Raw genomic sequence first — 16314 nt, 5'->3', positions numbered from 1 at the left:
ATGAATGCCACTGTTATTGTGAGAGGAACCCCAATAAAAAAAAAAAATTATGTTCATAATTATCTTCCAATAAACGGCATTGACAGTAATAAGAAAGAAAAATACAAAAATTATGCGCGTCTTTTCGAATGTGAGGATTTTGGTTGGCGGACGGATTTTGTTGCGGTGGCCCGAGGTTGGCATCGCACCTTCTTGGCACGGGACGGAGGCTCGTCATCCCGTTTTCCCCTCCCCCTCCCCCCTCCCGCATGATCTGGAAGGTTGTCGAGTGTGTTTTCGTTCGTTCGTAGCATGGGCGCGAGTTGTTGTTGATGTTGTTTCGTTTTTCCTCTCGTCAGTTCACTTGTCTCACGAGGCGGCGGACGACGATGTGAAAGGGTCGTCGACGCACAAGCACCGACTTTCAGTTTTTTTCGCAAACCCGCCCCGGCCCCAACAACAACGATGAGGACCACCCTGGCTGTCAGGAACATCGGCAAAATGCTCGACTTTTACTCGCAGTTCAACCCGTCGCCCCTCTCGACCAAGCAATTCATTGACTTTGGTGAGTCCCGCACGTATGCACTTCTCACCCCATTCCTGAGAGATGCGTTTCATGGCTCCGAATAAATATTTCGCCTAAAACGGGATGAAAGTCACGGTGTTTGGGGTCTCAGGGGTCAACGAACTCTCGGGGAAACGGCAGATATTGATTTTAATTTAGGGGATGATTTTTTTCATTTTTAAAGATAGATCAGATGAAAGTAAAAGAATTATGATTTTCTGAGGAAATGAAATTAATAAAAAAAAACTTAATGAACTTAATGAAGTCCTTTCCTTTTTCAGTATTTCTCATTTCTTTCTAAAAATTAATTTGCGTTGAAAAAAATATCCGTGTCAAATTTAATATAAATTTCAAGCATTTTTTTTTATAAATGTGTATTCAAACCTCTTAAATTTCACGGAATAATTATAATAAGTCGATTTAAAATGATTAACAATTGATGAGTATTTTAACAAGCAATACAAGAAGAATATAATTTTGTATATACAAATTTAAATTCATGTTAAATTTAAACTAAATCAGCAGTTCATCATTGCGATATTTGACGAGGGCCATTTGCAGCTTGAAAGTAAAGCACTTTTGCAAAATCGTCTTTGAGCATGTGCCAGACTTTGTCGATCTGTTCTCGAGATGAACTTGAATACAATAAAATTCTGGGAGATTCGCATCCTTGGCAGCCTCCCTGAAGTGTCAGTGCCCAATTATAAGTTGACAACTGCAACTTCATGTTTTAATTGTGAAATTCTCACTTTTGAATTAAGTAGCTCTGCGAATAAAAATGTGCAAAATGGCAAATTGAAATGATTAGGAAATGCAGTTTCTATTGTCCCTATTTTTCTCTAATTAGAAATAATTAAAATTGAAACAATTTTCAACCTCGAATTAAGTATGTGAAAAATTTTAATGAATAAATTTTACCTAAATCATTGATAATGAAAATATTTTTTTAATAAATTTGGAGATAGTGTTTGTATAATTTAAAGTCGGCTTTTCCCGACGAGTTTTGAGAAGTAAAAAAAATATAATATCCTGCTCTACATGTTTCGTCTGCAGCCATAATTCATGAATCATACGCTGTGAAATTTTTTTGACAAAAATGAGAGGTTAAATTAATTTCATAAAAGCGTTTTCCTGAAATAATCCATTTTTTCAAAAATTCTTTTCAGTTACAATTTAACCGAAACATTTAGAGCAGATTTAGAGCCGGATATCTTTTTTTTTAACAATTAACTCACAAAACCCATCAAGGAAAAGCTGACTTTAAATTCAAATCACCGAATCAACCCTCGATCGTGAACTTCTACTACAAAATTTCAGATGTTTGCAAGAGTTGAAAGTTGCAATGAGGGTAGATTTTTTGTTCAATTTCAGATATGAACTGCGTAGCGAATTTCCAAAGCCTCTGCTTTCCTCTCTTTGCACGAACTTGCTAATACCAGCTGGCGAAAGCTTCAGGAAAGTGCTAATTGCAAAAGCACCCACGCAGCAAAACGTGCACTTGATTGAATGGTCAAACAGAAATGTCACGAGAAGACAAAGTTAGAATTCATATTGATGGCGCCGAGTTGGGGTTTTTCCGATTGTTATTTTCGATTAAATTTGCAAGGAATTATTCATTCGTGCGTGTTCAAAGGCCGCAGTGCCAGATGCTCGAATTGATTGCGAGATCGATATTGAGAGCCTCTTTTCCGCACCCATTTTCCGTGAGACTTGGAACTCGCTCTTGTTCCGAACAACATTAGGAAGTAATCGTGTCGCGAAAATTGATAATTGCGTGGATACGGCGAGGTTGAATCAAGGGCGAATGGCAGCGAGATAATGACGCTCAAAATGTAGAATGGCAAACAGATTATCTTACATTTTATTTTTAATGATGAATAATTTTAGCTAAATGTGGGATTTCAATAATTTTTATTAATAAAAAAATTTAAAAATTCATAAAAAATTGATTAGAAAAATAATTGACAAATGTTATAACATTTACTAAAATTGTGCACAAAATTAGTTTAAAATTGTATATCCGAGTAAACTTGAAAACTTTATTCCGAGTTTGCTGAACTTGTATGAATGGAAAATCTCAGAAATTCCTGTAATGTTTACTCGCAAGCGGTGCCAAGAAAAAATTGTCCGAATGACGCATGTCGCCGCCGCTTCTAAACCGCCATAAAATTATTTTCAGTCTCAATCTGCCGTGACGCAAGTGCACACCGCATTAATTTTTACTTTTTCATTTTAATCAACCCACATTGAATATTTCACAGATACATTTTCCTGTGGTCAATTTCATTTCGAGCCGAAAGTCGCATGCGGAAACGAATGAAATTGAGTAAAAAAGAGCAGATAATGGTCGATTCTTCGAGGAAGTCGCGCCGGCTGTTTTGAGGTCACTCTAAGGTCGTGAAAGAGCCAAGCTTTGCCTCCATTATTCCATTGGTGGGCTCAAGAAAGGTGTGTTTCCGTGACGTCACTCGCCGCTTGTACCTTTCGTTTTCAGGTCGTGTTTGATTCATTATTTTTCTAAAAAAAAAAAAAAAATGCTTACTATGAGAAAAACATTTATTGTTTTGATGAAATCGCTGAGCAACGAGAGATAATGAAATTGCGGCGTGACTCATGCGGAAAAAATATTAAGTGCGTCTTGGAATGAATTGTAAAAAGCTTTTGAACTTTGATCTTTTTATAATTGCTGGTTTTAATTTATAAATTTGATCGCTTCAATTGCGTCTGCTTCTCAACCGATTGGAAACAATTGAACGTTGGACGCTTTTAATTTTACTTCTTTGTTGAAACTTATTGCAATTGAATAACATGAAACATGATGCAGATAATTAGAAGGCAGATAATTTGATGCTGGTGATAAGAATGTTAAAATAAAATTGAAGACAGGCGAAATAAATTGGTCTTGTTTTCAAAATTCAAATTGAGAAATAAGTGGAAATGAAGCGATCGGGCTTTTTCTGCAACGAGGAAAAGCCCGATCGCTTCATTTCCATGATCATCTCCTCGAGTGTCAACTTCTTCAAACAAATGAGAAATAAGTGAAATTAAATTTGCTATTGTTAATTAAAATTATAAATAAATAAATATAAAGAAAATTTTACCAATTCTTTTATCTAATAATTGGTGTAAATTTGTTTGTGATTGTTTAAAAATTAGCTCATGCCTGTCCTGTTCATGTATTACGATTTATCTGAGACGCAATAGACAAAGTGAAAGTGAGAGTCCAGCGCCCTTGTTAATTCTTTTACAACTTTGCTGCAAGCATGAAAATCAGCTGAGAGTGCCACGAACATAGCCATTAATTTTGCCATGCAACCGCATAATGTTGTACTCGTTATATAAATTCCAGTTGAAACCGGCGCGAACCAAACTCACGCGACTTAATTAAAACGACCCTGGTACAAATTCATTGTAAACAACGTGTCTTTTTTAACAAGAATCAGGTCGGTTCTCGGAAATTACGGAAAAGCCCGTGGGCGGAAAATCGATTTTCGGGTTGGTCAATTTGTTGGCAGCTTTAAATTGTATTTCCCCAAAGAGCGCCGGTTGAGGCATCATCAGTGATAAAGCGAGAGCGCCAAAAGTGGGTCACGTCATGTGTGTGCATTGCATTAGCTATTCAGGCGTCTGTGTTTTGTTTGGGCACAAAATGCTGCTGCTGAATAAACGCGGCTTTATTGACTGAACCCGCCTGACGATCGACGCGATTTTACTGAAAATGTGCAATAAATTAATTTGAAATGACTCAAATATTTCATCTTTTTGTATCACAAACCATAAAAAAGCCAGTAATGTTGCCCAATTTTCCGTATTTTATTTTCATTTTTTTCCTTTTAGAGACAAAAGAAGATAAAATTTTTAGTCGTTTAAAATTAGTTTCTTAATTAAAAGTAAAACATTGGTATGTAAAGCCAAGTTTTTCTTGCAAAACCACGTAAAAACCTCTTAAAAATGAAACCCTAAAACTGCTTTTTGAATAAATAAAACCTTTTTAATTTTAATTAATAATTTTTACTTGAAATTTAGCAAAATTACAAACCGTTGAACTCTTTTAAAGCCAAGGCTGAAATTTTGTTGGCTCCGAAGTTGAATTGAATTCGGCGCTGCCAAAAGGAAGTGTTGCAGCGCCGGAAAACAAACAAACGCGCACTGGCGTCTGCCCAAGCAGTCTGAAAAATCCAAACAAAAGTCACAGACCGGCGCTTTTTCTGGCTCATAACATACCTGGCCAAAATAACCGCCGCGTCTATTTCTGGCTCGGACGTGTAAAAATAAAATTTCGCTAAAAGTTGATTAATTTCCACATTTTTTCTTACAAACTTTTCCGCACCTGTTGCCTACGATCACGTGGCTTTTGCAAAATGGAAAAAAAGCGTTTTATTGCCTGTGCGACAGAATCGCGCCGCTGAAAATGGGGCAAGGCAATGAACCGGCGCGTGTTGAGCGGAGATAAAGCGCGCTGGCTGCGTCAGACTTTATTGGAATTCATCTTGTGCTGTAGCCGAGTGTCCTGCTCGCCAATTGATAAGACCTTGCGAGGGGACATTTTTTGCGACGCCACGCGTTTTCCGGAAATATCTGATGCCATTGACGGCGGCCAACTTTTGATCAGTGAAAGTTCGATTATTATCTTATCAGCTGTCATAATTAATACGCCTTGAATTGTGAGCTTACGTAATAATGTTAATTGTATTTAGTTTTAAAAAAATGCTTTCAATTATAGGAATTAGTAGATTTAACCCAAAAAAAACATACTCCTAATGAATCTTAATTATTAAAATCAATTAATCTAGCTATTTTTTCTGCTACTGTGATTTTTCATCTGTTTTAAACGCAATTTAAAATAATTTGAATCAATTTAATTTTGATTTAGTACGAATAAGTAAATTACATAAATACTTGAGCTATGAATGAAGCAATACAAAAAATTTAAACTTGTCACCAATTAATAAGTAAAAGCTTCTGCTATTTACACCCACTGCAGCCTTTTCTTTCTTGTGTTGATTGCAAATAGAGCGATCGAGCTCTCTCAGCCAACTTTCCGCTATTGCAAATATGCACTTGTTGTGCAACTCCCTTGATGCAAATTGTGCTCAATGCTCTGGCATGAAAGACTTGTGTGCTCAAGTCTCGTCCTTGCCAAGCAAGCAAATGGTCCTTTGAGATAAATCTCTCTGCCACTTTGTCGCTTGACACGCTCCGAGGTGGCTTGGCACTGGCCCTAATCACACGATGCCAATTAAATTAAATTTCAATTAATCCAACTCTGAATAATGAATCAATTTCTAAATATTTTGAAATTAAATCTAACAGTGAGAATTATTAGTGTTTGGATTTTCCACGATATGGGTATTTTTAGTAGTTTCAAGGAAAATAATATTCTGCTCTTCCTGTTTTGGCTTCGGGCTGCAGCCATAATTCATAAGTTGGTTAATCATTTTGATTAGGTTCAGTACAAAAATTAATTGTTTTCATCAAATCAACATTTTTTCAACCAGATTTTCAAACCACACAATTTTTAGCATTAAAAAGTTTTTAAGGAATTTTTATGAATATTATTTTAGTAAAGGCAAAGCTGATTTTAAATTCAAAACACCATGAATCATCCCACGATCGTATTATTCTTTAACAAAACATTATATTTTTTTTTATTTTTTTTTTTCTAGAGTTTTGAAAAATGAATTCAATTGACACCCTATAGCGGGTGTCAATTTTTCTAGCAAGAAACAGGGCACTCGAAAGGCTTCTCCTAAGCCATAATTCCAATCTGTTATCGCAGAAGAGCACGTAGACCAGTTTAAGAGACACGTAATCTCGCGTTCTTCGTAATAAAATGTGTACACAAACAACTTGTTTCATATGGAATAAGCAGTCGACGGCTTCTTCGTCATCTAAAAGAGGAGGAGGATTATTGATAATTCTGTCAATGTTGTTTGGTACGCGCAGAGTTCACTTTAATCGCGCGTCCTTGGTCTGTGTATTTAATTAATTCGCATGCGTGTGCGAGTTGTGCGTCGGCTGCTTGTGCAGAAGAGTCGAGGAGGAACGAGAGAGAGAAATTATGACCAAGGCCATCGACTCGCACAGTCACTTGCATGTGGGGCCCTATTAATTCCGCGTGCTAACGACGGACAGTATATAACAGGCTTTATGAGCCAACGCAAAAGTGCAAGTGTAGAAAGAAGTCGTTGAACTCGTTTGCAATGCAAGATGCACTCTTATGTACAAAAATTTAATTCAAATTTTTGCGACTGTGGAAAATAAATCGGGAAGCGAAATTCTATCCGTGGCTGGGCGAAATTTGCAACTTGATCCCCTTGTCAAGCCACAGTTTTGCAAAACGCCCTACAAGGTTAGCTAATTTGCATTTTTTTTTTGAGCTAATACGATTTTATATATTTTAATCTTTTAATTAATAATCTTTGGCAGGGAAAGTAATGAATTACTTTTGTTATTAAAAAATTTTTAATTTTAATAACAGGAACTATTGTAAAAATAAAATAAAAGGATAAAAAGACGATCTCTTAAAAATCTGAAATTAGTTTTTTTTTTTTTTTATTAAACCCAGAAAACTAAATTAAAATTTATAAAGGAAGTTAATTGTTAAATATTTTATTCATATTAGTTAATATAAACACAATTATCAATAAATATGAATAAAATAACTTCTTTTACATTTTATTTTAATTTTTCTGGGCTTTACAATTTATTTATATAATTATAATTAATACAATAAATGATCAATTTTTATCAACTTTGATTTTAGGACAAAATGCTTGCGAGCGCACGTCATACATATTCCTGCGCAAGGAACTGCCGGTCCGGCTGGCCAACATTATGAAGGAAATCCACCTGCTGCCGGAAAATCTGCTGAGGATGCCGTCGGCCACCCTTGTCAACCAGTGGTACGCTCAGAGCTTCAAGGACCTGCTGAAGTTTGAACAATCGGACGCTTCAGACAAGACGCTGACCCAGTAAATTTAAACATTTAGCTGTAAAAATCTTTCATTAAAACTTACTTTTTCTCTGAAAGGTTTTGCGAGGCGCTAGTCATGATTCGCAACCGCCACTCAGACACTGTGCAGACCATGGCGCAGGGAGTGCTCGAGCTGAAGGAGTCGCACCCCGTGGACCAACAGACTGAAAACAGCATCCAGTACTTCTTGGACCGTCTCTACATGTCCCGCATCAGCATTCGAATGCTCATCAACCAGCACAGTAAGCAATAAAAAATTTAAAAAAAAATAAATCTCATCACAAGAAGAAAAATAAAATGAAAAGTACAAAAAAAAAAATTATTTTATGATTTTATGTGCCAGTCACTATTTTTTATTATATATTTATCCTTAAATTTTTTCAGCAATGCTGTTTGGAACCGAGTTGAATGTGGTCAGCAATAGCCGTCATGTGGGCAGCATCGATCCCAACTGTGATGTGGTTGGCGTCGTCAGGGACGCTTACGAGAATGCTCGTTTTCTCTGCGACCAATACTACCTGGCCTCGCCAGAGCTAGAACTTCATGAGTACAATGGTGAGGTTTTTAAATTGAGCATAAACATAATTTATTCTAAAAATTGTAAATTATTTCAGGGTTGGAGGCTAACGCACCCATCCAAGTGGTCTATGTGCCATCCCATTTGTACCACATGCTGTTCGAGTTGTTCAAGAACTCGATGCGCGCCGTCATGGAATTCCACGGAGAAAAAGAAAAGGTTCCTCCTGTTGTTGCACATGTTGTGGCGGCAAGCGAAGACGTTTGCATTAAGGTAGTGAATAATAATGTTAAAATGGAATGAAACAATAATTATATTACTTTAAAATTTAATTTTACACTTTTTAATATATGTAATTAAATTATTGTTTTTTTTTTAAATAATTATAAAAAAATTTAAATAGAATTTCATAAAATTAACATGGATAGTTTTTTTTAAATTTATACTCAAAATCGTAATAAATTTTTTTTATTTTTTTTTATTAAAAGACAATAAAATAATTGTTTTAACAAATTAAGTAACAAAAATTTTTAGGTGAAGAAATGATGTGAATCCAATTAGAATAATTGAACTTCATGCACTATTTTTCCTTGAAATTTTAGCTAATTTTTATTTCTGAAATGAAAAAAAAATTGTATGGCACATTTTGAATGAAATTTTTATTATTTTCTTAATCCATAGGTCTCAGACCGTGGCGGAGGCATTCCTCGCAGCCAGACCGACTTGCTGTTCAACTACATGTACTCGACAGCCCCTCAACCTTCAAAGAGTGCTTCACCCACTGTTCCTCTGGCTGGCTACGGTTACGGCCTGCCCCTTTCTCGTCTGTACGCCCGTTATTTGCAGGGTGATCTTGTTCTTCAGTCTTGCGAAGGTCTCGGTACTGATGCCGTCGTCTATCTTAAGGTGAACAAAGAATATTATGAAGAAAGAATCAAAATTTAAATTGCTTCTGCATCAATTTTTCTTACTAAAAATGAATTCGTGTGTTGTAGGCTCTCTCAAGTGAAGCCAATGAGCTTCTCCCAGTCTTCAACAAGACTTCAAGTCGTTTTTACCGCACCTCGATCCCAACTGGTGATTGGAGCAACCATGTCCGCCACTTGACAACTGGCACCCAGCCGAGAATCAGGCAGCCCCAAGCAGCACCTTCAGGCCCAGAGCTGACCAAGCAAAGCGCCTCGTGTTAATCTTTGGTGTTTCCTCTGACCCCATAGCAATCCAAATTGGTGTTTAGTGTCTATGGCTATGTTGGGGTCTCATTACCAACATTATTTTAGAGCTTTTTCTCTCTAAGTTGTGATCTATCAAAGTTAATTTTAATCTTTCTTTTTTTTTACAAATTATATTTTGATTTAAATTTTACAACGAGGAATTATTTTATGGTGTTTTAGTTGAAATTTGGCTTTTCCTTGATTGGTCGTTTGAGTCTGGAGGACGACGATATTGTTTGTTTTTTATGCTAAGCAATTGAAACCACACATCAAGGAAAAGCGGAATTTTGATTTGAACATCATAAATCAACCCTCGATCAAGGAATTCTTCTACAGAATTATTTTATCGCGAGCTCTAGTGAGTTAAAGCTTTTTTTAAGTCGCAAAACAGATTTAGTCTAGTCTAACGCAGGTAGCGACTTATGAATTCATATGAATTGGCAAATAATAAAAAATCAAAACTTTGATAGAATCAGTGTGGAAAAGAAACTGGCCACGTTTTGGTGGAGTATTAACGACCACAAGAAGCAAAGAGTTGTAATTAATTTCTAACTTCTAATTCTAATTGAAATATTAAAAAAAATTATTAAAGCACACAAAAAGTGAAAAATAATTTCCAATTAATTGCATGTAAAAGGCTGTGATGTTAAAATTAATTTTGTTTGGGATTTCTTCAATACGACAAATCTATCAGCTCAAAGAACACAGTGGAGCATCAATGAGGCATACTTGTTTCAGTGTTTATGATCACGAAAATTGATAATTATGCTGAATCTGTTGTAATCCATTATTTTAAAACTTTAGTTGTTTAGGGAAGACTATTGATGTTTCCAGTTGGTTTGCATTATATGTTGCTCTTTGTACTGCCAAGCCATGGATTGTTTTCAGACACAATGCGAAAATTGAAGCTTGACATTTTATTTGATAATTTTTGGTGAGAAATTTATATTTTGAGAATATGTCTAGACTGCTCACTATCTTAAACTATAAGTTACTATGATAGTTTTTTGTTTCCTTTAACAACAGATGAAATTCAGTATCAATAAAAACCTATATAGTAATTAAATTGCTTTTCATTTGATTAAAAAAATCAAATCACCTAAATATTTTATGTATTTTTTATTTCATTAAAAATTTATTGCTAGCGCTTGATAAAATTTATTATGTATTAACAATAATTAGAGCACGAATTTGTCAGCACTCCAAGAGTGTTGTTCAGCCTTGAAATGTGTCATTTTTTTGGAATGTGAAAATAGCAGATCAACAAAAATATATTATTAATTAACAAAGCACCTCGGTGAATCACTTGGTTGTGTCCTCGACCAGTTTTAGCTCCCGTTGCATTTGCCGGTCCTTATCTAGTTCCTTTTGAAGGGCTTGTTTTTGGCAATGCTCCTGTAGTCGATTGGCTCGTTTCTGCAATAACAAATTTTTTGATTCAATAGAATGAGGCCAAGAGCAGTTTTATCAGTTTGCAAACCTTCAGCTTGGTTGACTTTTCATGCAGCATTGCCATGTCTTTTTTGATGCTCACCAACTTGGCATGGTAAACTTTAACTTTCGCAAACTGAAATAGGCAAATTAGTTAAAATATATTTTCACTGCCGCTGTTCTTTTGAGTTTAATTTGCTTACAGTTTCTTGCAAATTATATTCGCTTTGACCGAGTTCCAATCTTTCATTCTCGCATTGAAGCTGCTCGATTAACAAGTGCTGTTTGGTGCTGAAAATCCAGGATCAATTTGAAAATGACATATTTATTTTCAGTATTTGCAAATAAGTAACCTGGCCTCTGCAAGCTGCTGCCTGACCTTTGTCAAAGAAGGTTCATAAATGTTGAGCACAGCCGTTCCAAGAGCTGCAGCCTCGTCATCATCCAAAAGTCCGTGACTAAAAAATTGACAATGTAAAAAAATTTCAAAAACACTATTGAATTTTTCAAACCTTTTTCTCGCAGCGTTTTCCTCTTCCTTCAGCTCAAGATCCGTCAAGTTTCCTGATTTCGCAGACATTCTACATTCTTATATCAATTTTTAAGATATGATAGCAGACGGATGAAATTTAAAATTGCAGTAAAACCCTACAGAATTTTTGGAGACTAGTTAGTGATCTTATTGATGACTAAGTCCACTTCTCCGAATCCAAATGTCATAAAAAATATTATTGTTGTCAGTTTTGTCTACTCTCGTCATGTGATTTGGGGCAAAGGGGCGGGGCTGCACCAAAATATTCAACCCAGCACCGCGAAAATTTCGATGATAAAAATACGCCTGGAGGATAAATTTTTGAAATTATGCAAAACCACATAATTATCAATAATTATTTAATTCACATCAAGATTTATTCTCATTTTGATTGATTTTGATAAAAAGAAACTTTGAAAAGTTCAATTTCCCTGTAAATGTGAAACAAACAGTAACAAATTATTAAAACTGACTAGAATTTATCACAAAACTCTTATACCATAAAAATAGAGTAAAAAAATCAAATTAAAATAGTGGATTACTTTCGTTCAAATAATTGACTTTAAATGAAACGTACAGTCCTTTTTATTATTTTTATTTAGCTTCGAATTTCTGCTCCATTAGATTAGTAGAATTCTATGTTTTTGGGGGCCAATATTTAAATATTCTAATGATTTTATTGGTGTAATCATTTTGAAAAAGGCCTAGCAAAATAAAATATTAACCAAGAAATAAATTTATCATTTACAATTGTCCAATCCGCAGCGGCAAATTGTTTTTTCAAAATTCTAGTCTTTTGGCTTATTATTTATAAAGAAAGCCGTGAAAATCAATATATTATGAATTTATTCGTGTTAATTGTTTATCACTTGCATTGTGAAAAATGCGCCTAGCAAAATAAAATATCAAAAAATGAGAGGGCTACACAGCCTATATATTAAATTTAAAATTAATTCATTATTTTCAACTTGTAGGAATAAAAAAGGTGTTTTTTTTTCTTAATGTGGAGAAGTCACATCAATAGCAGTTCTGCATAAAACGTACAAAACAGTAAATAATTTATATTAATAAAAAATTAAATTTTTACGTAGATCGGCCGTGACCCTAAATTGGAAGAGATTGTCTTGCTTTAAATAAAAATCAAGAAAATTCACTTCCCCAAATCCTTTTACATCTCATGAACGTTTTCCTGATAATCCGCTTCAATTATATTCTCTCGAATATTTTGACCGGCAATAGTAAATAATTTCCTCATGCAAGTTATACAATTAAATTGACAGAAAATTGGACATTGAATTTTTTATAGGGAAATGAGAAGAGTGCAATGAATACATTGGTATTTTTTTTTGTAGGATAATATATTTATTTAAGTTTCATCTGCTATTCCATGCTATACAGTTCCATAATTCAATATTATTACAATCCATAGAGTATGTTGTTGTGTAATCAAACAATGGTTTGTAGCATGTTTGCACTCGTTTATCATAAATAAATTTTACTTTATATTTTCCATAAACATGATTTTAGCAAGATTTATGGTGCATGTTCTGCCTGCGATTCCCTGTCACGTTTTTGAATGATCTACTATCTAAATGAAATCTGAAGTTTATTTTTTCCTTGGTATATCATGTTAATTCTTAATGCAAGCCAATGTACCTTTTAAATTAATTAATTAATTTTACACATGCTACAATATGAAAATCCAATTCGGTCAGAATAATTATTTGAAATTAAAATATGCTACGCCAATCAGGAGCAAACAAAACCAAAAAAATCAAAGTCGCTTTCGCTCGAGCTGAACCAAACAGTACAATGCAATCAAAAACACAATTTCTTCTCTTGTGTACATAAAAAAAAATGATGATTAATAATCACTACAGTAATATGTCACATGGTGAATAGTTTGAAACTAAAATATAGAGATATAATCAATATTCATTTCCAACTGCGGTTAAATGTTTGCTAATTGAATACACGACGGATAATAATATAAAGAACACACATAACATCCTGATGATTAGCATGAAAATAATCAATCGATTAATACGCTTCCTCGGAAGCAAAGTTAATGATTATCAAATCAATGTAGCAGTAAATTGATGAGTGCGATTTGTAATGTACAAAGAGAACGTTATGCACACATTATCAACTGAAGCCAAATTAGAAATAAATTTTGCTAAAACGACAAGTGTGTACATCTCTCTACAGATTTGTGGAAGAACTAGAGGTCAAAAGGTGATCATCCTTACAATTTTAAATTTAACTGTCCTAAGATTTTCCCACTTCAGGTGAATATTTTGCAGGGCGGCCGACTGTTGTTGTTAAAGCTTGCGAGACAAGAAATGAAGAACTCCCAATTCCAGTTGTACATTATACACAAGTCGGCAGAGGAGCTGCGACCTTGATAGGTTTTGAAGATATATAAGCACGGCCACCCTTCGCAGGAAAATCGTGTTATCACGGCTGCCTATTATCCAGCGGAAGTTAACACAATGTGCGCAGACTTCCGAGGCAAAATCACTATTTATGATCGATAAAATTAACAATTAGATTTATATATATCAGGGCCAGACGACAGCTGGCGTATCACGAGAGATAAATTGAACCTCACATCACAAGTAATTATTCTTTACATCCATTGATTTTTAACGCCTACATACTTACAAGTGGTCAAACTGTACTAGACAATAGTATTTTACAGAGACGCGATCATCAAAAAAATCAATATTAAATTCGCGTTAAATCAAAATCAACATCTTCGGGTCGAGCGATCGACGTTCAATCAGCTCAGAGTGAATGAAACTCAACTGAAAATCAGGTTGTCGCAATAATTTGACAAACAAGAAGTCCACCAGATTGAGGAGAGTGTAATTGCAAGTGTGTACCACATTGTAGCATTTCGACCGTTTGCTTTCTGAGAGAGGGCTCAATTTGAAAGTTCCATCATGCTGGTATCACAGATAATAAAAAAACAAAGTTCTCGGCCGGGTCTACTTGCGGGGCGAGAATTTTGGGTTGGTCGGCCCGCTGATGAAGGAACGCAACTCGTGCGCGGACGAGTCGCCCTCCTCTTCGGAGTGGGCCGTGGCGGTGTCTTGGTCGGATTTGCGGAAAATAATCATTCGTACGTCGGAGTGCAAGAATACGCGGCCCGACTTGGAGCTTGAGAACCTGGAATTCCAATTTAATCATGAAAAAGTGTAACATTCCAGCTTTTAGAACGAACCTGAGATGAATGAGGTAGCGGAGGTTTGAGTGCTGCATCTGTCCATTGCCATTCTCCTGGCTTGGGAGGTACAGTGTGCGCTGTCTGAGGAACGTCTGTGAGCAGGGCGGCATGTCTGAGAGGTCGTAAGCCACCACAAACATTTTCACTACAGTGCCCAGCGGATTGAACAAGGTCACTTGGATGGTGCCACTTCTTGGCACGCTGTATCCTTTCTTGCCCAGGTTTATGTGGCCCTGTCGACAGCATATCTTCAGAATTGTTTCAATTTATTTTATAATTTTCTAATTACCAGGTATGGAGTTGAAACCTTGTCGTTATCCCCGAGGGTGTAGAAAAATACAGTGACAGGCAGATTGAGGTGTTTGGGACAGAAGGAGCCGGATGCTCCGAGTTCTGCAGTGAACCCGTGGACGGTGCTGACCGGTTCGAGCCGGCCGTTTAGGACAGACTCCTCGAAAGAGCCAAGCAGGGAACCTGAGGTTGGAGACCAGGACAGTTTTGGGTGGTGCCGGGTGGCAAACGGAGATGGCGGGTTTTCCACATCTGGCGAGGCAGTGCAGCTGTCCTCGTCGGTGCAAGCGGGACTTGACAGCGATTGACTATCGAACAGAGCACTGCAGAGGGCATTTGAAATCAATTAATGTATTCAACAATTTTTGTCAATCATTTACCTTCTGATGGCTTGAACTGAGTTAAGTGAGCTGTCAAAGTCGAAGCAGGTCCCTTTGCGAACGGGGGCAGGACTTGAGGTGAGCGGCAGTCCAGATCGGAAAACCATAGATGCGGCTGAATCGAGAGATCGTCTGAACTGGGCTTTGTCCATGGCTGATGGGATTTTGACTCCGTTCGGAATCTGCAAAATTTAAAGAAATTAGTCTTGAATTTATGAGTTGCTGACATTTACTACCTCTCCACCGTTGGCAGTTTCCTTTCCAGAAACAGAAACTGTTTTGTTGAAAAGGTGTTTCAGCCTCTCCAGCCCAGTGGGTTTTCCTTGAGCATCGGCCAAAGCAATGTTGCCCTCCTGGCTTGGTCTCAAAATTGCCTGGAGAAGTTTGTCCGCTTTGTCGACCATTCCATTGCAGGCTGCTTCCTTGGCGTTCTCCAGAGAGTGTTTGTGTCTCGCACCCTTTTCGAGGAAAGACTTTGGCAGTGTAGGTCCCTTTGCCATGGCCATGTTGACTGTCAACATTGGCTCACCGAGTTGGTCCTTTAGAGGAGGTGTTGCTGGTCGAGTTCGATACCTCAGCACAGCCAGCACTTCTTCCACTTCCTGAGGGCTCAGATTCAGCTTGCTGGCAGCTTTGGGAGCCGCTTTTTGGCCTTCAGCAGTCTGCTCCTTACTGGCTTGCTTCTCCACTTCTTGAGATTTTGATGTGCTCTCTTCCTTTTTAGGAGCCCCCTGAAAGAAAATTACGATATTTCACATCTGGGGCTCAATAAAATAAAAATAGAACACACCTCTTCTTCAGTGCAGCAGTGATGTTTCCCAGACTTGTTGCAACCAACGTGCATTCTGTCGTCAAGTACGCTGGACCTCAAAGAGTCTCTCCTTCTCACTCGATTGTGTCTGCTGGTACGATGTTGCGGGCGCTCCTTTTCCCTGGCTGTTGCTAAATTGAAAAAAATTTGTTTAGTAATTCAGAGAGAAAAAAAATTTAATTTATTTACTTTCTGCAGGAGAAGGTCTGGAGAACAAAAGATGGTCCGGAGTTTCCAAACTAGGACTCTGGTATTGCCCAGCAGCGCCCCTTCTGCGTTCACGAGGCGGATCTAGTAAACTTGCTCCGAGAAGGGGACTGTCTCCGTTTTCTTCAATGCTGTTTTTCCTCCTCACTCCAGCATTACTTAATGGGAATCTAGTAATGAAA

At 36.7% G+C, this 16314-nt stretch overlaps 3 protein-coding genes across 6 annotated transcripts in view; 1 reads left to right on the top strand and 2 right to left on the bottom strand.

Annotated features, from left to right (window-relative positions):
• Nucleotides 1-253: 253 nt before the first annotated feature.
• On the top strand, nucleotides 254-10317 carry LOC132202550 (pyruvate dehydrogenase (acetyl-transferring) kinase, mitochondrial). The gene is made up of 7 exons (XM_059629524.1): nucleotides 254-544; nucleotides 7311-7518; nucleotides 7578-7762; nucleotides 7905-8075; nucleotides 8135-8310; nucleotides 8719-8943; nucleotides 9033-10317. Exons 1-7 carry the CDS (start codon nucleotides 445-447, stop codon nucleotides 9225-9227), a joined length of 1260 nt encoding a protein of 419 aa, XP_059485507.1. The 5' UTR covers nucleotides 254-444; the 3' UTR covers nucleotides 9228-10317.
• Nucleotides 10318-10355: 38 nt separating this feature from the next.
• LOC132202551 (biogenesis of lysosome-related organelles complex 1 subunit 6-like) lies at nucleotides 10356-11457 on the bottom strand. The gene is made up of 5 exons (XM_059629525.1): nucleotides 11195-11457; nucleotides 11036-11140; nucleotides 10886-10973; nucleotides 10732-10818; nucleotides 10356-10667 (listed from the first exon to the last, which is right to left on the bottom strand). Exons 1-5 carry the CDS (start codon nucleotides 11260-11262, stop codon nucleotides 10554-10556), a joined length of 462 nt encoding a protein of 153 aa, XP_059485508.1. The 5' UTR covers nucleotides 11263-11457; the 3' UTR covers nucleotides 10356-10553.
• Nucleotides 11458-12545: 1088 nt separating this feature from the next.
• Nucleotides 12546-16314, bottom strand: part of LOC132202841 (atos homolog protein A) — a 31422-nt gene continuing 27653 nt past the window's right edge. For all 4 annotated transcript variants that reach the window (XM_059630082.1, XM_059630081.1, XM_059630084.1 and 1 more), the window contains 7 exons: nucleotides 16115-16302; nucleotides 15905-16056; nucleotides 15351-15845; nucleotides 15115-15296; nucleotides 14733-15057; nucleotides 14441-14676; nucleotides 12546-14385 (listed from right to left, as the gene is read on the bottom strand). In XM_059630082.1, coding sequence (XP_059486065.1) covers nucleotides 14205-14385; nucleotides 14441-14676; nucleotides 14733-15057; nucleotides 15115-15296; nucleotides 15351-15845; nucleotides 15905-16056; nucleotides 16115-16302 — 1759 coding nt within the window. In that variant the 3' untranslated portion in view covers nucleotides 12546-14204. The remainder of the gene's footprint in view (nucleotides 14386-14440; nucleotides 14677-14732; nucleotides 15058-15114; nucleotides 15297-15350; nucleotides 15846-15904; nucleotides 16057-16114; nucleotides 16303-16314) is intronic.

The sequence above is a fragment of the Neocloeon triangulifer genome, unplaced genomic scaffold (assembly GCF_031216515.1).
Source record: "Neocloeon triangulifer isolate White Clay Creek 2 clone unplaced genomic scaffold, ASM3121651v1 ptg000015l, whole genome shotgun sequence".
Lineage (NCBI taxonomy): Eukaryota > Metazoa > Arthropoda > Insecta > Ephemeroptera > Baetidae > Neocloeon > Neocloeon triangulifer.
The sequence above is the reverse complement of the archived record's forward strand: the minus strand, read 5'-3'. Positions and strand labels throughout refer to the sequence as shown.

Excerpts from the sequence above, each read along its gene's own strand:
- LOC132202550 (XM_059629524.1), top strand. The coding sequence starts at position 445 with ATGAGGACCACCCTGGCTGTCAGGAACATCGGCAAAATGCTCGACTTT. Across the intron at positions 545-7,310 it reads CAAGCAATTCATTGACTTTG|GACAAAATGCTTGCGAGCGC; the intron begins GTGAGTCCCGCA and ends CTTTGATTTTAG. Across the intron at positions 8,311-8,718 it reads GCGAAGACGTTTGCATTAAG|GTCTCAGACCGTGGCGGAGG; the intron begins GTAGTGAATAAT and ends CTTAATCCATAG.
- LOC132202551 (XM_059629525.1), bottom strand. The coding sequence starts at position 11,262 with ATGTCTGCGAAATCAGGAAACTTGACGGATCTTGAGCTGAAGGAAGAG. Across the intron at positions 10,974-11,035 it reads CAGCAGCTTGCAGAGGCCAG|CACCAAACAGCACTTGTTAA; the intron begins GTTACTTATTTG and ends CTGGATTTTCAG. Across the intron at positions 10,819-10,885 it reads AATATAATTTGCAAGAAACT|TTTGCGAAAGTTAAAGTTTA; the intron begins GTAAGCAAATTA and ends TGCCTATTTCAG.